We start from the raw sequence: 23,963 nt of genomic DNA, 5'->3' as shown, positions 1-23,963 counted from the left end.
TGCCATTAATATTAAAATGCAGTTTCCAAGAATAACCTGGAATTAGGGATGGGTTCTCCACATTCCTTTGGAGACTGATGTTTAAGTTATGCTTAATTGGGAACTTCAGGGCAAGGATGGGTTCGTGTGTTTGTGCACCTCTTATCACCTTGACAAAATACCCTGCTCAATAACCACATGTGAATGAATGAAACTCAAAATCGACAGCTACCACAGGGCTGACTCCCATTGTCCAGTGCTCATTTTTCAAGTTCAAAATGAAAGTGGGAATGAGAGAGAAAAAAGTCCCTGTTAATTATCAACTTGCACCTTGACACTTAGTCCAGATAGATTCAATTAGAAGTCTGTCTCTGCAGAAAGATTGATGGGTGCCACTTAGAGTCTCCCTAAACATATGGTAAAAACACTTTACTGGTCAACTTTGTACCTCATTACTTTTCTCTGTTTTCCTCCTTCCTCATCAATGCCATAATAAGCTTGCGATATCTGTGGTCATTGGTTCTACTGGTATTAAGCAAGAAAGGGCTGACTTTTTTTTAGGTTCTTGTTAGGAAGGTGAATATACTAAGAGATAAACTACTGAGAAGACAAAGGACAGCTCAGGACAGTCAGCCATTTACGCTTCCTTATACAGTGACTGGCCTTACTTATCTCATTCTGCTGCAGCAACTTTTATTTTCCTGTAAGCATTGAGAGAAATCTCATATTTAACATTTTCATGACTTTCCATTCGGGCTCTTCTCAAACTGGCTTTTGTACTGGAAGGGTGTTGGTATGCATTGAATATGAGAAGTTATAGCCAATTGATGAGACATGAGTTTAGATTTGTTCACATTCCAGTTATCTGTATTCACAGTTAATAATAAACTTTTTTAAATGTTTTTTTTTTTTTTTAATTATAGCTGGCATACAGTGTTGGTTTCAGGTATACAACGTAGTGATTCAACATTTACATATCTTACAACATGATCACCATACTAAGTCTAGTAACCATTTGTCACTGTGCAAAGAATAAACTTATGTGCAGTGATTTTCAAGCAGGTATAGGAAAACTTGAGGCTTTCTGAGCATATTTCATTTGTTCATGTTTTTCTTTGATTCTCAGCGCTAAGTATTTGGATTGGGGCTGGCTGAGAGAAAAGGGTAGATAGAAACGTTTGCAAAACAAAAGTTCTTTCCTTCAAGGAATTTACAATATAGTTGGAGGTGAGTGGAGAGCAGAGTGTAGACAGTCATTCCCAAAGTGAGGTGGTCTGTATTGATTGCTGCAGTAATAACAAATTACAGTAGTGGAGAGAAAAGTTGCAGTGACCACTTCTACCTGAGCACCATGGGGTGGTTTCCTGAAGGCGATAGTATCTTTTTGAATTTGAATGGATATTTTCTTGAGAGGGCAAAGGCATAGAGGCAGTATATGTTGTGTAATTGAATTTGGCTGGAGCAGAAGATGTCTCTAATAGAGAGTAGCCAGTGGGTAGGTTGTAAAAAAGTGTAAAGTTTTGGGAAATAGGAAACTGTAGAAGGATTTTGAGCAGGAGGGTGACACAAAAGTGGTTTTGTGATAGTGGTACTATCGAGAGATGTTCCTTGGGGAAGTCAAATGAAGTTTCTTTAATATTGACTCTCCAACCAGTGTTTTCCTAAATGAAATACGTTGTTGGTAAGTGTTATAGTTGTTATCTGCAGTTTCTAAATTTTCCATGAAGTAGTCTAGTAACAAACAAAAAAATGTAAGTTTTTATTTTTAAGGTTTTTTTGTTGTTTTACGCCTTCCTCCATAATAATTTAGATTCGTGGAGTGATAGAACGTCAAGTGATTTTGGAGATCCACTGATTCAGTCTAACTATACTTTTTTTTTTTTAATAGAAGTGCCAGCATAAGCTTGCTGACTTAAATTTTTTAGAGTAATTGACGTTAAAAAATTTCTGTATCACTAACATTTTTATCAAGTGCTTTTTTTTTTTTAAATAAAAAGTAGGAAGCCTATAATTTCAAGTAAAGGACAGTCTTTTAAATTGAATACTTTAAGCTTGATGAAACTACATGGGCCCTGTTTTCCAGTTAAGGATTGGACTCACACAGATCCTTTTAGGAATTTAGTCCAGGACCCTCACTTTAGCAAATTGTCAGGTAAAACGTGGTTGAAACCAAACCAAATGTAGTAAAACCTGTGGAATTAGCAGAAACCATGGCTTTGGTTTAATCGTGTGGAGTAATTATGAGTTGATGGACGTTTTAAAGAATTATGAGTTGATGGACTTTTTAAAGCATTGTTCTCAACTACAGGGGAGGAACCTTTTTACTCCTGCTTCTTAAGAAGTAGACATCATTTACTCTAAAAACACTTGATTAAGAGTCTACTACATAGGTCTCCACCCCAGAGTTCCTGATTTAGTAGGTCTGGAGTGAAGCCCAGCAGATTTTTTTTTTTTCTCAATTGCAGTATTCAGCTGGCATTCAGTATTACTGTATATTAGTTTCAGGTGTACAGCATAGTGATTAGTTATTTATATAATTTACGAATTGATCCCCTCCACACTAGTCTAGTACCCACCTGGCACTGTACATAGTTATTATAATATTATTGACTATATCCTGTTCAGCAGATGAATTTTTAAGGAGCTTCGTTCTGATTTTGGTGTGTATGAGTCAGATACAGTGCTGGGGTTTTATGGGAAGTAGGAATTGTGTGAAGATTTTCACGCCATGGAAGCATTAGAATGAATCTGGTGAACCCTTTATAATTGCGGGGGTCAGATGACAATGAATTTGGTCCTAGAGTCATTCATTTCGTAGTTTCCTAATTTCATGCTTCTGAACTAACCAGCCTAGAACGCTTTCCAAGGGTGTAAGTTTTTAAGAAGCTTAGGTATGAAATGACTTTACCCCATATTGTTCTGTAGGCGATGAAAAACTTTTCCTCTGCCTTCTTTGGTTCAGTATCTGGAGTCTTTGAATTAAATTGACAGTAGATAAACAGAAGAGGTTTGTTTATATGAACATGGGAGTGTTAGAGAAAAGAAATGAAAAAAACAAGAACTGGTTAAGCATGGGAGCTTAATACCAGTTTATAAAGGATGGTAAATTGTGGAGCAGTGACTAAACAAAGTGAAGGTGGTTGGGGCTCCTAGGGGTGGGTAAATTGTGGGAAGGTAAAATACATGGGGAAATGAACGAGATAAGGGTTACTGTGTGTGTGCAGATTCATCTCAGTGCCGCTTTTCCATCTCCATGGATAAGGGATATTCCCCTGGTACGGGAGAGGAGTGGGGACAGCTTCACAAAAGGAAGTTTATGCCTTGATTTTAGGCAGAAGACAGGGGAGCAGAGGATTCCTCCTGTGTCTGCTGTTTCTTAATTGTCTTCCGCTCAAAATAATCCTATGCCAAAGTAGCATATTTTGGGGCGCACATTCTTATCCTCTTCAGTTCAAAGTGAAAGAAGCAATAGGGGCCAGACTGCTGCTAAACTTCTAATGGATGAACTAGGTTAAGAAGCATGTGTAGCTCTAATAACATAATTCCTCTCTTAAATTAGTCTTTATTTTTCTGGATCAGGCAAAAAAAAAAAATTACAGTAGGATATTAGGTTAGACATTAAAAATGAGAAATTGAAAGAAGTTATTTATTTTCCCTGTAATTCAATTACAGATAAGCAATTTCTGATTGTCATTTTTTTCATGCCATAAGTTTATTTACAAATATATCTAGTATGTTGATTTCAACAGTTTGATCCATTTTTCAAGGGGACTGCACCTCTTAAAATGCTCTTCACATCTATTTCATGGATTAACCAAAACATCCTTATTTCTTAAGCAGCTGGTGTCTTACTATAAAGAAAGATGCAACAAATCCAGATCCAAAGTACAAAGTCATCATAGCTAGCAACTGCTATTTATTTTCCACTGAAAGGACAAATTCTTTCCTGGGCCTTCCTCATAATGGCTCCTACGGACCATTGAGGTTGTGAACCTCTGAATGCTCTGTCCCAACAAGGCACTGTTGGATACCCTGCAGAAGAAGCAGGGACCCAAAGCTGAGGAAGTGGCAGTAGCACAAGTCCTTTTTTCAGGACCTTGTTCCCCTAAGGAAGATGGGAAATGGAAGTCATTTTTGAAGACAGAAAAATACATGAGGTAATCTTTGAATTCAGTTTGGAGTCTCCAAAAAGCTGAATATAGTGCTTCTATCATGATCAAATGTAGGCTGTGGAGAAATGCAGAGAGATTGCCCAAAGCCAAGGCGAATTAGAGCCTTCTGGGAGCTTTGTCTCTGTGGTTCATTTCTTTGCCTTCCCACATGCGGATGTGGGAAGTCAGCTCAAGGAAGGGATCTTTCTGATGTACTACTCACTCTTTGCCCCACAGCCTGTGGGAGCACATGTCCCAGTGTTCTGGTTGCATGGACTGATTTTGTGATAGATTAACCAGGTTCTTGTGGCATAGGTGCAGTTCTCGCCAGTGAGAGTTGGGTAGTAAGGATTGATCACTAGAATGAAAGCCATTTATTTTTTTTAATTTACTTATTTACTTTTTATTGAGGTATAATTGATGTATGACCTTATATTAGTTTCAGGTGTTCAGCATAATTAACTATTTATATATTTGCATATATTGCAAAATGATCACAAGTCTAGTTAATAACATCCATCACTATACGTAGTTATAAAAGTTTTTTCTTCTTTAAGATCTCCTCTCTTAGTAACTTTCAAATATTCAATACAGTATTATTTACTAGAGTCACCATGCTGTATATTATATCCCCAGGACTTAATTATGTTATAACTGGATGTTTATACCTAACAAAAGCCTTCTTGATCATTAACATCACTGGACTGTGCTGCATGGAAGGAATTAGAAAGGCCAGCAGGAAAGGTGGGGGTTTTGAGGAGATCAGGGCATTCAGGGTGGTATGGCCATAGACAAGGTGGGAGTTTTGAAAGAGGCCTGAGAAACAGGCTGCTCAGTAGATTGTTTTTTTGTGTTCATCTAGGCTGAAAATAATTACTTAGCAACAGGTAATTCATTACCTAACTTGGAAGGGATAGTGTGTACCTTGATATTATGATGTCTGAACATGCTTTTTTATACGGCTGAACTTGCTTTCTCATTTTTATGATAAGAACGTTTAGCATGAGGTCTGCCTTATTGGATTTTAAGCGTGCAATACAGTGTTGTTGACTGTAGATAGAGTGTGGTCAGCAGCTCTCTAGAGCTTACCCTGTGAAACTGAAATTTCGTACCCGTTGATGACTTGACTCCCCATTTTCCTTCCCCTAGCCCCTGGCAACCACTGTTACACTCTTGACTATGAATTTGACTATTTTAGGTACCTCGTATAAGTGGAATCATACAATATTTGTCTGTGACTGGGTTATTTCTCTAAGCTTAATGTCCCAATGTTGAACATGCTTTTTTTAATGTGCGTTTACAGAAAGGAGATCACAGTTTAAAGGAACCCTGCCATTAGTTCCTTTATTATTGACAGGTATCCCTCAAAACTAGGAAATTATTCTAAGTTGTTACTTGGATTTAGAGTTTCTTAAAATGGAGTGCACATGTATGCTTTGGTGCTGAGTAACGGGATGATCAGAAAGAGTAGGGTTAGTTGAAGTAGGCAAATCCTAATGTTGAAATTTGTCTTGTAATTGACCTTATGGCCTGTTTAATCTTTTGCACCAGTCTTATACTATGTAATATTATACAATATATCGTGTTTCTGACCAATCAGTTCTAGATTGATTAAGTCAATCTGTAATATTGCGTTGTCATTTGCCCCACAGAATTCACTAAATCTGCAGGGCCAGAAAGTAAAAGGCTGCCTCCGAATCCCTGAGTTCCTATTTTTTTTTATATAAAAGGTATTTTGAACAAGTAGCAACAGAGACTGTTTTCTCCTAGAGTGTGTTAACCTAAAAGTAAAAGGCCTTTCAAAGTCAGAGGCAACAAGCATTTATTTGGGACACATTGATTCAGGCAGAAGCCCAAATAGTGTTCCAATTAGGAGACAAAGGCAATAGATATTTATGAGAAAAGGAAGGGGAACAATTACATCAATAGAACGAATGGCACTTCCATTGGTGCAGATAACCTAACTGTTGTTAATTATAAACAATGTTTTTAATTTTCAGTCCTGTAGTCGTAATATCTGCTTTCTCGTTATTTTTGAAAACAGCTCTTTGGGGCATAAGGCTGCTTTAGTCCCAGTGCAAAAAGTTATTTTGCCCTGTTTTAACATTCCAAAGGTTTGAGGCATCAGACCTGCAAGGCAGTTTCTCTGGCATGGCAGCTCTGGCTCCATTTTAAAGTGGCTGCATTTATTGCTTTTTTTGACAAGTGGAATTGAAGAAATTTTATGGGAATTCTAATAATCTTTGGCATTTGTAAGTGGATATCAGTTAGTCTTAATTAATAACCATTTATTCACTGAGTGTTGCAACATTAGAGATTAAATAGGATATGAGATCCCAGATTCTTTTTTTGGGAGGGTGAGGAGCAGGAGATATGGGGCCAGATGTCACTACATCGGGTGGCAGATGATGGAGAGAATGGACACTCCTGCAGAGTTTTGTCTCATAGCTATTTCTGGGTCCCCCGGGTGCCCCAGAGTAACAATTCTTATAAGTTTTGATGATCCCTGAGACTGGGAGGGTCACGTTAATCTCATGTTCCGGTTAGCTAAGTATTGAGCAAAACAATTTCACTTCCAACCTGTGTTAATACCTCTTGTATCAATTTATTTTCTTGCTTTAGATTTTGCTTTACACAGAATACTTCCTTTCTCTCTAAAGCTGGGTGCCTGCCTGGACACTAATCTTTATCTGAAATCTGAAATTTCAAGGCTCTGCAGGTTTAGGGAATCTCTTGATTCTGCTGCTGCTGCTTGAGTCAGCATCTTTCATAGGCTGAAGGACTCTCTCTGGTTAGGACTGTGGGCTCCATGAGAGCGGGGACTGTATCCTTTTAGTGCTTTGTTTTGCTTTGCATAGCGCTTGGGTCAAATTAGTGCCTAATCAGTACTTACGAATGCATGAATGGTTGCAAGTTAAAAAAATTGAGAAGCCAAAAAGGCAGAAACTTCTTAAAAATAAACCAAGTTTATACACTTGGCACCAGTGAAGTTCAGGCTCTCTTGGCCCTTAAAAAAAGCATATTCCAAACTTAAAAAAATTGCCTTGAATAACTTTCAGATAGCTTCAAACGTACACGAGGACGTTTGTACAGGCAATTGATGAGAGGTGAAAGTGGTTCAGAACATTAGTGCCGTATGACAGTTTGAATTGCTTTTAAAGTTTCCTGGGAAGCTGGAGAAGTTTGACCGGAGGACAACCAGAGTGTATTTATTTAATATGTTGAAATCATTTCTACTTTTGGAGAAAGTACTTTTGGAGTCTGTCTTTGTTAAAGCATTTTAGTGAATTTAAGCTGTGAAATGCAGGATATAAAGGTATGGATGGGAGCACTTTGCCAAATTAACTGGAAAGGCAGGTCTAATAATAAAATCTTCCCACACAGGGCTGAGATTACTCTTCCCACAGGGATTCAGCTGCCTTCCTCTTCTGCTCTCCCACCCAGGAAACACCTGCCATCCTCCGTCTGTAGAATTGGCTCACTCCATTTATCCCCATGACTTTGTAAAACACTTAGGGGTTGAGAAATAGCATATACTCTGCTTACTCAGGTGGGAGGGCAGTCTGGGTAGAAATCCGTAAGTTATTCTAATTGCTACTCTCAAGTACTTTCTGAAGAGTGTGCTTGTAATGCTGTTGTAGGTGTTGATTTTTATTTTATTTTATTTTATTTTTTTAATTTATTTTATTTTTTATTTTATTTTATTTTTTTATTTTGCCTGAATTCCGTACCCTTCTTTTAGTCCTATGAGTTCCTGCTTCTGTTGCCTTATGAATCCTTATTGTAACATAATCTCATGAAAAACCAAGTCCACAGCTAGACAGTATATGACCTAACTCTTTCTAGGAAAAACAAAATCCTAAATGACTGATAACTTGAGAACTCCATAGAAACATAACTCATTCTTTTAATTTCCTGAATGCAGAATTATAGCAAATAATACGATTATAATGAAATTGCAGCAGGTATGCTAGCAAATAGAATTTGGAACAACAAGTGGAAATAGAAGGTTTAATAAGACCCCCTCTTTCAAACATTTGCAGTCTTAATGGGATTTGGGCAGGTTCCTTTTAATGTAGCCTTTCATATCAGGTCCCTTGGCAAGGGTATGTGAAGTTTAGGTTTCAGTGTAGGACACCCAGAAAGTATTCTGCTTTAAGAATAGGCTTGTATTCTTTGGGGATACAGAGAACTAATGTAGTTCCTTATGGTCATGATCAGCAGAGTGATAAGTACCTGGTATAAGTTATGTCTAGAAGGCATCCGTTTCTATATAAAGGAAAAATAATTGTGTGATAGAAAATGATAAAAATAGATAAGAGAGACCAAAGTATCACCCATCTAAATTCTACCCAGGTAAAATCATTTTAGTTTATTTCTTTATCTAAATGAATTATACAAGTAATGAATGATGATGTTCCCATTATAAAAAGCGTATAGAATAAAACTTAAAGTTTTTTTCCCCTCCTCAGAAGTGATAGCTATTAACATTTTGGAGTATTTGATTAAGCTCTTTAAATGCATGTATACATTTACAAATATATATAAGTGCAAATTGAATCAGGCAGTACGTATTATTCTGTAACTTTCTTTTTGTCATTTAATTTTCTGTCTTAGAACTTGTTCCATAACAGTACATAGAAATCTCCTTTTAAGTGGCTGTAATGTACATAGGCTCAATGTACAAAAATTTCCCTACAATAAGACTTCCCTTCTGATGGATGATGGTTCATTCACTATGACAGTGCTACAAAGAACATTTTTTATACATGTATTTTGGGGCACTTGAGTAAAATATGTGACAATTTCTGTAGGATACACTCCTAACCATAGACTTGATGAACAAAATGGATGTGCTTTCTAACACTGATATGGAAAATCTTTTTTTATCAATAGATTTAAAATATTTTATTACTGAGATTATCTTTTATCTTAAAATTTTTAAAATATAGTTTTCTATTGAATCTTGCTTTTTTCATTTTTATTACATAAATATTTTTCTGTATGATAATGGTAAGCAAATGATTATACCTGTGTTTAGATGTAACATCATCTTTGTGTATTTAGCTTTTGTATATCTTAGATTAATCCTTTAGGCTGAATGCATAGAAGTAGTCATAAGTCCTAGTCATTCTTATGAGGTCTAATATGTATTTATGTTCTCTCAAGTTTCTTTACTAATGGTTGATCAATGTCCTAAATTCCATGCTATATATAGTACCTTATATTTTTGTGCTTTTGGTAAGTATTCACCAGCATCTGAATATTTAGACTTTGTCCTGTGCCAATAGGCATGAGTAAATATACTGATTTTTTTAAAAGGATATACAATCGATACCTTGTTTAAGTCTCATTGTAGTGGCCAAGACACATCACCACACCTCCCAGTTGGTGTTTATAAGGTTAAAGGGTATCTGAAATGTACATTACATGGTAGGTTTCTGGAGCTAAGGGGTCTCTAATTTGCCCTTCAAAAGAGAGGGATCAATCTAGTTCTCCTGTAATTAGCTCCTCTGCTAAGATATACTGAGTGGTCATCCATTCAGTCAAGTCCAAATTTCTTCACCCTCAAGGCACTTTAATCAATCTTACTCTTAACGTGTTTTTTTCAGTTATTAACATAGGATGTCAAATAAATGTAAACAGAAGTTTGTGTGTGAACATATATGTCACAGCTAGTTTACAAGGACCCTTGAGAGGACTTTCTCTCTAGTCTAATGGGCAAGAATAGTTATTTTCTTAAACAATTAGTTTTTACGTGAAACCTTATATAAGTATTTGTTTTCCTTTGTGTACTGGCTCCTAGAAGGTTAAGAGTCAAATTTGTGATCTATCTCTCTATGACTTCAAGTATATGACTTCATAGCGTAGATGAACATTACTGTTTGATTCATCATCATCCTTTGGTCCTGAAGAATAATGTGGATTTCCATGAGAGGTTTTCTCAAAGGCGGCATTCTCAGTGTTTTACCAAAGATGCTCCACAGTAAGTTTCCCAGAAATCCTCCAGGTCAGCTGCTCAGATGGTTCAGTTGCCCTTATTCAGCTGGTGCGTCCTCTCAGCTCTGTGTGCTATTTCTCTTCTGCTGCTTTCTTCTGAGTTCTGTGCAAGCTCAGCTTCTGCCGTCTCCTGACCTGTACCATTCCTGCAGTGCATGGCCCCTGGAAATGGAATTCTCACTCTCTGCTCTTTTGAGAAAATGCTGATGAGGAAAGTTCTCTGCCTCATCACACAAGAAAAAAAATGTTCATCTTTTACAGCTCTGTATTAGAAAAATGGAAGTAAAGGTAGATTGTGACTTAGAACTCAAGAATCTCCTGGGTTGATGCTTGGGGTTCATTTCTTACAGGTTTGTTTGATGGTTTGAGTTTAATACTATTAAAACACGTCTTTTTTCATTTTTTCCTCAGGTGAATGTTGGATGTGTACCCAAAAAGGTAGAATTTTTATTTCTCCTTCCTTTCACACTCCTTTTATGTATCTGGTAAATCATGATCAGAATATGGTTGTTTCCAAATGTATCAGTTAAAATTCTTTCTGCAAAAAATAACTGAGAAACCAACTAAAATGGCTTAAACAATAGGATAGTTTTTGTTTGTATTTTTAAATATCACTTATTAAGAAACCTAGAAGGGAAAAAAAAAAGAAGCCTAGAGATAGGCCATTTCTGAGATTGGCTTAGCAGTTAAAGATATCTGAAGGGACCCTGGCCTCGTTCCATTCTGACATCCTAGGTGCATAACGAACAGTAAACCCCCTGTTTCATGGCCACAGGATAGCTCCAGGATCTCCAGGCAGATTTCCTCACTCAGCACTGTTTCTACAATTGCTTTAGGTTCTCCTGGTCAGAACTGAGCTGGGGGAGGGAGGGCCTGGACACTCATTTCATCATGCATGCAAAAGAAATTCATCCTGGACATTGGCCAAGTGATAAGTTCTCACCACATGATGACAAAGTGACAGAATTACTGTGGGGGCACCCTGCGGGGGAGGTAACCAGGTATGGAACACAGTGTCTGGTCTCAAACTTCTGATGGTCTAGAAGGAACAAAGACCGACCAAATATCTATAGTCATGGCATAAAAGAAAACTATCCATCTGCACAGGATAACTTTTCTCAATAGGGAGATCCAACAGGAAATAAAAAGTTTATACCCAGCTCTCAGCCCAAGTGTTGATATGACCAAGACTAGGTGGATGATGGTGGCGGATGGATGCTCCTCCTTCCACAGATGGCTCTGGTTAACTACCTGTAATCCTGGGATGACTTTGCAGAGTGTAGGATGTTTGCCTCAAGCCATCTGGTCTTTTCACTTGTTCCAGTGCATCTCTGAATCAGTTTTCCCCAGGGAGACTGGAACTGTTTTTCTCCTGGAAAGTCATGTCGAGATTTTCATAGGTTTTCTTGTTTTATTTTGTTGGTAGGAGTTTTTTTTTTAAACACAAATGGATTTCTGTGTAAATTAAAAATCCCCTGTTAAATCCCATATGAAAATCATGTATCATGTGACTTTGGATATCTTATGGCTACTCTAAGATTGAATTTCTCAAGTTGCTTGAAAGACAGTATTTGGCTACCTTTATGGTGAGCAGTCTGTTGATAGAATTGCTACGTATTTGGATCCTAGTCCCCATCTTTGCTATTCCAGAAATTCAGGTTTATTGGTTCACTCGGGAGTGATCAGATAGACCAGTGAATTGATGACCCAATATGATGGGAATCGTTTTTATAAAATGATACATTGATTTATTAGTTTAGAGTGAGTGAGATTATATCTGGGCCTAGTCATTAGGACTGGTCATCTGTACAAGATAGCTTTTTCTCAATAGGGAGACCCAGCTAGCACACCAAATTATTAAGTGAAATCTTAAGTGTTTCCATTCACTTCTATAGCCTCAGAGATTCTCTTTACTACTGCAGTGGTTTTTGATTCTAATAGCTATGGTACGTAGCACATTGAATGAACTCATCCTTTGCCTGTGACAAAGAGGAAGAAATGACAGCTCTTATTTCCAAAGCTGCCTCTTGCTTATACTTGCAAATAATTTTACTCTTCATTTGAATGTACTTTCAAAACATGTTATAATCTCAAGGTTACAACCTTTTGTTACTGAGATTAGATATTAAATTGGCAGCTTTTTGGTACGTAAGCAAATACCCTGATCGCATCAGTAACACACATCTAAGTTTAATTCCAGAATGGCTTTCTGTAATCTCTTCTCTAGTATAGGTAGAATTTTTTTCTGTCTTAGGAAAATTTTTTTTTCCTATGGGACATTTTTCCTCAACTATTTTGTTTTCATCTTAGATTTTAGAATCTGTTCTACTTGGAATCATGTAATTATGGATATATGAATTATGTAAAGTATTCGTAAGGTGATGTTATGTAGTTTAAACCAATTATGTTAGTAAATCTGGTAGTGATTGCTGCTGCCTCATTGTTTTAAAATACCATCTGGGCTGATACTTCACAGTAGCCTAAATTTGTAATGTTTTGTTTCATATATTTCACTTTTCTCTTCTGATCACATGTACTAGACATTTACTTTGTATTTTTATAGGACTTTACTGATTTCAAAATACTTTTGCATTCTTGAAGTTATTTAGTAATTGCCTCTTGTTTTATAGAACAGACTGAAGCCTAGAGTAACTGCCCCCTGCAGAAGGGTGGAGTGAAGCAGCCGTAGAGAAGGAGCCAGATGGATGGGCCTGCTAACTGCTCGATTAGATCTGAGCCTAAAAGCCCGTACAGTTCATACAGAGGCACTGCCTCCAGAGGTGCTTGATGCTAAAGCATCATACATACTACAAACTGGAAGTAAACAAATATTTACTCAGGAAAATATGAGATACTGTGATGTTTCTTAAAATTACATAATATATCTGTAGTATTGATGTCTTTCATATGCATTAAGATAAAGATTCCAGCAGATAAAATAGTTAATACTATATAATGTGAATTTCACCTCAGTATAAAAAAACAAAACAATGCAGTGGTCATCAATTTATTCATAAAGAGAGAAAGGTGCGAAGAAGGAATCTTAAGTCTTGTTAGAAAGGAGTCTAAGGCTTGTCTGACAAAGAAAAATGGTAATTTTGTCTGTCATCGAGAGTTCTGGATGCTAGTTTGAATCCAGTTATCGTGATGATCTGTTGGCATTAAAAGTCCTCTCTGGATTGTAGGCTACATTCCACAAGAGATGCATTGAACCTTTGAGTTCCAGATGTCTAATTACATATGTCTTACAAGGACATGTTCGTAGTTACTGAATACATAATAGGAATTCATTCTCTTGAAGTTTTCAGTCCTCAACTTTACCTAATAGCATCCTTTGAAATCACTTTACTGTGAAGTTACAGATATAATTCCACTTCCTAGAACTAATCACAAAAGGCAGGGCTTAAAGAAATCTGAAACTTAAAAAAAGAATGTAAGCAGTAATAAAGGTTAATGGAAGGACTATGGGACTTATAATATCCTGCTTTTACAGAGTTTATAAACTATGGAATTTAACCGTAAAAGTAATTTCCCCCCAACGTTCTAGAGGCTTCCCTATAAAATCTATCTGGTCATATTTCTGAACTTTCTCTTTTTAGATGTTTAATTTTTAATTTTAAAATTAGTATATTTATCTGCTGTTATATAGTTATTTTTCATTCATGATTTGTTTTCTCTCAGAACTCATGCACTACTGTTTTGGGTCCTTTTTTCACAGGTAATGTGGAACACAGCTGTCCACTCTGAATTCATGCACGATCATGCTGATTATGGCTTTCAAAATTGTGATAGTAAATTCAATTGGCGGTAAGTATTAATGCTGAGACGGTTCTTTTTACAAATATAAATATTTTCTTTCATAATTAAATGAGCTGTGAATTTTGGTGTGTGCGGGAGTGTTATTGTGGTAAACTATATAAAACAAGCTTTTGCAGGTGATGGATATGTTTATGGCCTTGACGGCAGTGATGGTTTCACATGTGCATACTTATCTCTAAACTCATCAAGTTATATACATTAAATATGTGCACATACAGACACACCACATAAAATGTCTATTTTAGCCATTTTTAAATTGTCGGTTCAGTGGCATTTATATATTTTTAGTGTTGTGCAACCATTACCGCTATCCATTTCCAGAACTTCTCCGCCATCCCATTAAATGGGTACATTAAAATGATGTTTTTAATGTACCCATTAAACAGTAACTCCTCATCTTCTCTCCTCCCAGCCCCTGATATCACTAGTCTGCCATCCAGAAACTTTGTTTCTATGAATTTGCCTATTCTAGGTACTTTATACGATATTTGTCCTTGTATGCCTGGCTTACTTCACTTAGCATAATGTTTCCAGAGTTCATCGATGTTGTGACATGTGTCAGAATTTCAGTCCTTTTTAAGGCTGAATGATATTTCTTTATATTTATATACCATATTTTGTTTATACATTCATCCTTCAATGGACTTTTTTCCCCCACTTTTTGTCTCTTGTGAATAATAATGCTATGAACGTCGATCTGTGAGTTTGTGCTTTCAGTTGTTTTGGATCTTTATCTAGAAGTGGAATTGCTGAGTCATGTGGCATTTTGTGTTTAACTTTTTGAGGAACCAGCCATAGACTTTTTGAAGCCCTTGAATTTTAAATAAATTTTAGCATTCACTTATTTATTCAACAAATATCAAATAGCCACCGGGCACTAGGCACTATACCAAAGCAGTTCTCCTTGTCTTCTATGCAAAGAAAGGTTCTATTTACATATCACGGATGTCAGCTGAACAGTCTGCACAGAGTGGAATAGAGCTTCTCTCCATAGTGAGTGCAGATGGACACGAGGGCGGGGGTGACTATCTCAGAGACAGTCACTCATGGGGTTCTTATTGATAGTCTGTGATTCTCTGCTCAGGGGCTGTTCGGGGATGGATGCCCTAGTTATTAACTGAAAGGGGAGAATCCTATTTCTCAGTACTGACTTAGGTTTCACCACAGTGTTATAAAGGAAAAACGAGATGCCTATGTGAGCCGCCTGAACACCATCTATCAAAATAATCTAACCAAGGTGAGTGCCCTGATTTTTGAACTTCGAGAATGAGCTGTTCTCTGCTGGAGTATGCTAACAAGTCTGGCCAGATTAAAATGTAGCCATTACATGTATCTCTTAATGTTTCTGTAACTTCTTTTGTAATTAGTGATTTTGAGATTGACCTGTCAGAAGAAGCCTCTGACTTGGTAGGCCATCCTCTTTTCTACAGAGTGGGCAGTGTGTGTGCCATAGCTGGTAGACTGGGTCTCACCTGATGGCTATACCTTGAGTAGGTCTGGCCCTCCACTTAGTTCCAGAAGCCAAACACTTAAGAGGCTGATTATCGTAGTTTATTAATTAAAATCTGGAGCATTAGCTGGCTGGAAACCTGCCATTGTTCATTTGCGCAGATCACCCTCATCCTTAGTGGCTAGATCTACTCAGGAGACCAAATTATGGTTCAGAAGGTTGTTTTTGTGAATGAAACACAACAAAGGTGTTTCATTCACAAAATGAAACATGGGCAAAGGTGTGTTTGCTTTCAGCAAATATATGTTGTCATTTACCATCTTGAGGCTTAACCTGCCTTAGTACTTAGATGTCGTACCTCTGCCACCTGGGACCAGTCTGAGACATCAACAAATTATGTACCGTGCAACTCTTCTTTTTCTTCACAGCATATATCCTACCATCTTCATTCGCCTTTTCAGTCTCACTTTTCAGTTTCTAAGATTTCAATGGAGCTTGGGTTATATTTGGATTGGTAGATTTTTTATGATATTTGGGCCATCATAATCTCATCAGCAGCATGTGTATAAACCAGTTTTTAGGGAGAGTAACTTCTACAGATGGATAACCTTTTATATTTTTATATTGATTCTTATCATTTGTTGGGTTAATTTTTGGAGGGCTAAATTTTCTGACCTTAATCCCCAGTTCAGAAGGAAAATATTTGGAGGCTTCAGTTCCCTAAGCATGATAATAAGAGATTTTAAGGCTGCTAGACGTGAGTATAGAGATACCACTTGTTATACTAAACCACTTTTTTTTTAAGTGGAGCTTGCTAAAGTGCAAAAGAGATAGGAAAATGGCTTAAGAAACAGCATTTTAAAATACAAATCTTGGTATGTGGTAAAACTTACTGTGAGCTTATTAGGAAGGATTTACATATAGTTGATCCAAAAATTCTGAATAGGAAAGGAAACTTTGTGTCAAATATCCTAAAAAATAAAAATTTTGTCAGTTTCTTATATTATTGTCACTTGCTCCATACCTCTTTTTGTGTAGCATTCCGTAGGAAATTATTACCTCCTGAAGAAGGATTTAATGGAGGTTTGTGGCTTTTGGCATCGATCTTGATTCAATTTTATTGAGTAGGGCACCTGTTCAACAGGCCTGGAGGTGTGATTGGAAAGGAGGTGTTAACTCATTTCAGGACCAAGCATGTTCCAAAATGTTAAAACATTCTGTTCTGTGATCCCGCTTGCGTGATTTCATTATCTTTGAAAATTGACCACATTCGCATGCCATTACTTGTATCGTGGCTGGCAGGAGCTCGCTGCCAGCAATCTCCGATCCCCAAGTCGAGGCCCTGGCACAGAGGATTTCGGTGAGACTAATGAGAGTCTGAGTTCTCAACATCTCTAGCATGGAACTTTATTGTCACGTAGTTTTGCGGTGGTGTTCTTTTGTTTAGGGAAACGGAAGCATTGTATTTTCCTCCCTTGGCTAGAGTATTTCTCTTTTGCCTGTACTTCCTTCATCTTTATCCTTTTGTCTTAGCCTGCTGGCCTTCCTCCAGACACATCATTCTTTAGTGTGTTTGCATTGCAGGTGAGGAAGACTTCCTCCCTCAGCTCTTGGGGGCAAAGATGTAATCTTTCTCCTTGTGGGAGTGACATGCATATATTTTTTGATCTCTGGGTTTTGGCCTATGATAGCACTCTTCTTACTGTACACTTCCAGCATCCAATGGCAACCCCTTACCTAAGTATCAGAAGTTCTGCAGAAACTCAAACGTTGAGCATTGTCTTGGCCTCAGCAAACCCCAAATCAAGATCCTTAGTAGAAATGAAAAGATCCGATACGTTGCAGCCGGTGTTTTTGTTTTACCTTAAGAACAGGCTAATGTCATGGTTCCTTCTCCAGTCCCATATAGACATCATCTATGGCCATGCAGCATTCACGTGTGATCCCCAGCCCACAGTAGAGGTCAATGGGGAAAAATACACTGCTCCTCACATCCTGATTGCAACAGGTGGCATGCCCTCGCGTCCTCAGGAGAGCCAGATCCCCGGTGAGTCTTCCAACAGCAATGCTTGTTAATAATAGCCAGGAGGAGTTTACCGTTGTGTTCAGCCTTATTATAAGCCATTCCAGGGGATCTGCCTATACCAGTTCTTTTTTTTTGGACAAGGCCACAAGAGAAGGTCTCTGCAGAACCTAAATGTAATTGGCTTAAGTGGTGCTTAGTGACAGGGCAAAGAAAGATATTTCTTCCAGCTCTAGCCTCAGACATACTACAGGTAACACAGAGAGAAAAATCAGTGAGAGCCTCATCTGTTCCTCTCTGTATGGTAGAGATTGTTTCCAGCCTCGGTTTGTCACATGAGTTGCTATTTTGAAGACCCATGATGTATTTACTGTTTTTGTTTAAGGGAGAGAAATCTTGTAGTGATATAACTTAATTACCTAATTAAACCTTTATATACATTCTTTTCTCATATAATGATAAAATTAAAGCAGAAAGGAATCTCAGTCATGTCTGCCTTTGCATTTTATATACATAGAGACGAATCATGAGCATACTGCCTTATTCTCTTAAAAGACACATTGTCCATGTCTTTCTCCCCCACTTAGATTATAAGGTCTTTGTGGATGGTGGTCATAGTTTACACGTCTTTTGTATTCTCCATGAATTGGCTTCATAAGACCTGTGACCAACCTGAATTTATGTGGAAAAATTGAGTCTTTGTGGCATTTATGTAATTTTTTTTCTTTCTGGAGAGAATTCACAAATTTTCACCAGCTTCTAAAGCAGGTTCATGACCCTCAAGAAGTTGAGAACAACTATTATAAAAGATATAAAGGTACTGTTTTCACAAAGCTTAAAATTTAGTTGGGAAGATTGTACATAAGCATCCTCATGTGGAACAGTCTCCAAAATTATGAAATGAAAAATAGCAAGGTGTGGGACAGGGTGTATAGCATGCTATAATCCGTGTATTTTTAAGAAGGCAAGGAGACTATATATGTGCACTAGAATATCTCTGGGATGATATTCAAAGCCTGGTGATGCTGACTCCCTATAAGGAGAGGACTAAAGGTGTAAGGTATGAGACATCTGCTTTTTATTTGATGCTCTGTTGTCTTTTTAATTTTTTAACATACACATTTATTAATTAAAAACATACAATAAAAACAATTGTAATGAAAAAAAAAAGTAAATGTTACCAGGTGACTCCTAGACAGTGAGAGTTGGAGTGCTCATTGGTGGGACAGATTATTGTGGGCTGGTATAAAGCAAAAATAATTCCCAGGAAAGGGGCTCATAAATTGAGCATTATGTGCTGAGGAAGAGGAAGACTGGAAGAACCAGTGAGTAATAAAAATGTCTTTGAGCGACATTCAACCAATATAACCAGTATTTCTAACATTGAAAATTCTGGAAATGAATACATTGAGCCGAGACTGGAAGAGGGTTGGGGCTAAATTGTGACTTATAAAGTCAAATTACTAAATCTCTATAATTCATGACAACTGGGGCAAATAATTATTAGCTTATAAGTAAGGTAGTAACAATATCTAAGTGGCAATTTTAGAAAACTAATCTGACAGTGACTTACAGAAGAGCAAGATCAGTTAGAAAGCTGCTGCAATAGACAGGAGGTGATGATACAGTTCTAAACTACAGGGTTAGCATCCGAAGTGTGATGGAAGAGCTTAGTTCAGTTCTGCAGACAATTACTGAGACGCTGCTGATTCCAAGACATTAAAAAAAAAAACAGTTAACACCTCTGAAATCAGGATGTGTCTTGTAATCAGGATGTGCTGTGGATTTGGCGAAGTGCAATATTTTTAATAACTGATGAGACGTAAGGGGGCAATGAGAGAAGGAATCACTGATTGACGGTTCAAGACTCCATCTGGATTATTGGTGGAAGGTTATCCCTTTAAGTGAATTGGTGAACTTGAGAGAGGGGCATAAAGTTAAAGTTCAGTTCTAAATATATTGAGTTTGAAGCAAAGTAGAAGTGCATAGTGGGACAATTAGGAAACATGGAACCGAAAGTTGGGGAGGTCACAACTGGAACTATGTATTTGGAAGCCCTCCACAATGGGAGGAGAGTTGGTTAAATCTTTTGAAGAAAAAAGCAGAGAGAAGAGAAGAGGATCATGGCTGAGCCAAGTGGTCCCTGCCTACATTTGGGGGTGGGAGAGTGAAGCAGATCCAGCAAAGAGTCTATTCATGAGAGCTGAGAAAATTTTAGTTCCTCAGAAAAATGTATTAGTTATTTAGTCATCGCTGCTCTTATTTCTAGAGAGAAAACAAAAATGTCAACTCGGAGACTTGGTTGGCAGCTTCCGCAGTGAGGACTTTAACAAAACTTGTCAAAACAGAATGTGATGACTGAGAAAGTGTTGGGTCTTGCAGAAAATGTTACGATGATTTTCCAAGAGATAGCTCAATCCGTGTAATCTATATTGTATTTTCTTACCTAGGTGCCAGCCTAGGAATAACCAGTGATGGATTTTTTGAACTGGAAGAATTGCCTAGGTAGGCTGGTTTCCTTCCTGACCTCAGTGTTCATTCTCCCTCAGTCTCTCCTGCTGACATTTCTCCTCCCCTCCCCCTGACATTTCTCTTCGCCCCCAACCAATAAACGCAAGTATTTCTTGTATTCTATTCTCCTACCTCTTTTCTTTTTATGACCTTGGGTATCTCATCCACTAGTACCCCTCATTAAGTGATGCAAATCTTTCATGCTTTTGGTTAGAGGCCATTGCAAAGTTTTTAAAACCAGAATCAAATACAGGGTGGTTTGGAAGAATAAATAGTAAAGATTTAAAACTGTCTTCTTTCTCCAGCTTGATAATGTGTCAAGTAACTGATTCTGGTACAGAGGGATCTCCATAAATGAAACCTCTGTCAGTATCACAAAAATAGATTTTCTGAAATTGTTCTTTATATGTGTTTATCCAAATAACCTTAGTAATCCACTGTCATGGGTTTAGATATATGAGAGGAGAAAGATAATGAGGAAGATTTTTTTTCTCTACTTTGAAGAAGCTGCCAGTTGCAAGCTTTCTAGGTTAATGAGATCCTCCTTTCACTCGTGGAAAGAGATGACACCCAAGAACTGGAGGAGGGACGCTTTTCGCCCCGAGGTCTGGCCTTTATCTCCTTCTGAGTAACTCTCTGGAGTCAGTATTGCTCAACTCTCCCGCTCCCTCAGTGGTGCTGCCAATCTGGTTTGAGATCCTAATCTCGTGCTTTTAAAGAGGCCTTCATGGAAGGTGACTAATAATCCATGTCCATACCTTTACCCTAAGTCACCTAGAGCTACAATTAATAAAGGGAGAAGAGGGCTTCTTTCTTTCCAAAGCTGCAGTGAAAATGTCCCATTAATACCAGGCAATCTTTTGACTTCGAGAAAAGCAAACTGTCTTTTTGGATTTGCTGTCTGCAGGGCATGGGACTGTTAGAGAATAGCCTTTTTCCCCTTGTGATCTACCCTGTACTGTTTGGTTTTAGGGTTGAGTGTTACGACACATGTGAGAATGTTTCCAGAAATGTGGTTGTGACTCGTCTTGTATAGATGATATAATTCAATCTAGACTTGCCCTTAAAGACATTTTATTACGGCTGTCTCTCCATTAAATATTTTAAAATTATTTATTAAACTAGCATTGCTAGCAATAAACTAATTTATGCATGTCATAAACAGAAGACTGAAAATAGGAAAATGAAATAACGATTATGTGAAATTTTTTTTAGACTCCTTTATCATTTTTATGTTGATAAATAAGCAAATCATCGGAGAACGAATAAATTCTGTAGGCAAGGTATCATGTGCTATGGGCTGTATGGTTCACTTTTGCCCTCATTGGGCTTATGGTAGGGTGGAGGCAGGAGAATGGACCCCGTGGAATGCTGTGGTACGGGTATTTCTGAGTTAAAGAGAAGTGCTTTGGAGACTCGAGGGATGTAAGGTCATTTCCAAGGGATGCTTTAGTGGCAAGAGGTAGAAGAGAGGCGCTTTTGGGAGCTGAGAGCCAAACGCTGAGCTCTGTATAGTTCTCTGAAGAAGCCAACTTGTTTCACACCTGTTCCTTATATGTCCCCTTTGCTTGGAATGTATCCTCCAACCCCTGCATGAGCCACTCATCTTTCAGGAATCTGGAACATTCTCTGAGCCCTCTATCCTGCAGGAACTGATTGTTGACTTCTGTTCCTCAGAAAACCTCAAGAATTCCTCAGAGCAGGGATGGATACTTATCTTGTCTAGTGAAATGCTTAACAAAAGTAATATAAGTGTTGGGGAAGAAAGAGGAGATAGATAGAGAAAAGAAGAAAGAGGGAAGACCTAAAGAAAGGAGAAGAATCATCATATAATAGAGAAGAGAGAGGTAGAGAGAGGACTGTTTCATATTTTCCAAACTATATAGACATTTCTCTCTTCATACCTAGATTATAGGATAAGAGGGTGCGTACTTCTAACTTGCAGCCATTTGGGTTCATACTTCATCCTCCATACAGACCATAGGTCTCTGAAGGCAGGGACTCACAACATAGTACCTTATCTAGGGGTGAAACGAAAGTTCCTTCGTTTTTCCCTGATTGTTTACTTCCTACCCAAGCACTGTAAGAATGGAAGAGGACAGTGTTTGAAGCTTTAGAGAACTACAGTCTTGAATGGACTACTTTTTGCCTAGGCTGCAGCATAGAAGTACACATTATTCTAGGGCTGGGGCCAGCTTCTCCACTATTGATGCAGTTTCATCTAATACCTATGTAGTGTTTAGATGCTTTCTTAGACCAAAATTTATACAGGGAGTCTAGTTTTAATTCAGATCTATCCTACAAGTTAAATGGCTAGCTAAAATTTTCCTTTAATTATATTGCAAAGATTGATAGATAATGATCAAAGAGAAATCCTGAGCAGAGAATAATGGTGGTGAGAATTGGTGTCAATTTTAGTTTTAGATGCGAAGATCTTTGCATAAGGAATCATCTCTATTTTCAGTGTTTTTGTGTGTTTCCTCTCTGAAGAAATGAGGATAATGAACTTTTAAAACAACTAAAAATATATTTCTGCAAAGGGATGTTTTCTACTTAAAATTACAATGTGGTATCTAGATTGGATCTTGGAACAGAAAAAGGAAATGAATGGGAAACTGGTTAAATCTGAGTAAAGTCTGGAATTCAGTTAATGGCAAGGTACCAATGTCAGTTTCTTAGTTTTGACAATTGTACCATGATGATGTGAGATGTTCACTTTCAGAAAAACTGTAGAGGGTATGCAGAACATCTCTATATTATCTTTTCAACTTTTCCTGCAAATCTAAAATTATTCCAAAATAAATTTATTTAAAAATATTAAATATATGTGCCTTACTGTTAAAGTGTACAGCTGAAACTTGTTAGATTTCGTTAACCAATGTCACCATAAAAGTAAATTAATTAAAAAAAATATATATTAACCCTCTGCTCTCATTTTAGCCGCAGTGTCATTGTTGGCGCGGGTTACATCGCTGTGGAGATAGCCGGGATCCTTTCAGCTCTGGGTTCTAAGACATCACTAATGATACGGCATGATAAGGTAAATCTGTCCTTTGCCCTTTCCTTTCCTTGATGTTTGTCTTCTTAAACATTTGCAGTGAGAATTTTCTCTCATGTTGTCATTAAATACTAGGGTACAAAGCATGTGGAGGTCAGTTGATTTGTTCCACATCGAGTTGCATAGAAGCTATTCGAATTAGGCCTTCTGTCTTTCCCAGCTACCAGCTGCTAGTTGATGGTAATGATTTTGATTTAATCAAACTGGCTGTTCTTTTCATCCTGAAGTGGTAGATAATATCAGATGGCTTTGTAAGGAGACATACAGGGTTAAATATAAGTATTAGTTAAAGTTTACAGACTATTGGGTTAGCTTCTTATTCTGGAAATCAATTTCATATGATCAGGTAGTCAAAAAAGTTTACTAAGTTCTTTGCATTAAAAGGATACTTATCAAAAATATTTGTTTAGTTATGTTTATGGCGGCATTATTCACAATAGCCAAGAGATGGAAGCGGCCCAAGTGTTGATTGATGGATGAATGGATAAACATAATGTGGTCTATACATACAATGGAATATTATTCAACCTTAAAAAAAAGAGTTTCCTGACATGTTGCACCTAGGATGAGCCTTGAGGACATGCAAAGTGAAATAAGTCAGTCACAAAAAGACAAATACTGTATTATTCCACTTACATGAGGTATCTAGAGTAGTGCTACTCATAGAAATAGAAAATAGAATGGTGGTTGCCAGGAACGGGGAGGAAGGAGGGAATGGGGAGTTATTGTTTAATGGGTATAGAGTTCTAGTTTTGCAAGAGGCAAAAGTTTTAGAGATTAGCACAACAATAAAAATATAGTTAACACTATGGAACTGTACACTATGGAAATGGTTAAGTTGGTAAATTTAATGTTATGTATTTTTTACCACATAATAATAAAAGAAGCTTACAGATATCTACTCAAACCTCATTTTAAGGCCAACAGAGATTTGTGACTGCTAATTAGGATCAAAACTAAGAATCAACTAAA

The 23,963-nt window shown here is 37.4% G+C and overlaps 1 protein-coding gene across 1 annotated transcript in view; it reads left to right on the top strand.

Moving 5' to 3' along the window:
* Window positions 1-10,432: 10,432 nt before the first annotated feature.
* The window catches only part of GSR (glutathione-disulfide reductase), a 25,163-nt gene continuing 11,632 nt past the window's right edge, over window positions 10,433-23,963 (top strand). The window contains exons 1-6 of the mRNA XM_023538342.1: window positions 10,433-10,568; window positions 13,849-13,937; window positions 15,117-15,186; window positions 17,299-17,446; window positions 19,873-19,927; window positions 22,874-22,973. Of these exons, the coding sequence (XP_023394110.1) occupies window positions 13,852-13,937; window positions 15,117-15,186; window positions 17,299-17,446; window positions 19,873-19,927; window positions 22,874-22,973 (459 nt within the window). The 5' untranslated portion in view covers window positions 10,433-10,568; window positions 13,849-13,851. The remainder of the gene's footprint in view (window positions 10,569-13,848; window positions 13,938-15,116; window positions 15,187-17,298; window positions 17,447-19,872; window positions 19,928-22,873; window positions 22,974-23,963) is intronic.

This window comes from Pteropus vampyrus, unplaced genomic scaffold (assembly GCF_000151845.1).
Source record: "Pteropus vampyrus isolate Shadow unplaced genomic scaffold, Pvam_2.0 Scaffold8, whole genome shotgun sequence".
In the NCBI taxonomy this organism is placed as follows: domain Eukaryota; kingdom Metazoa; phylum Chordata; class Mammalia; order Chiroptera; family Pteropodidae; genus Pteropus; species Pteropus vampyrus.
The sequence above is the reverse complement of the archived record's forward strand: the minus strand, read 5'-3'. Positions and strand labels throughout refer to the sequence as shown.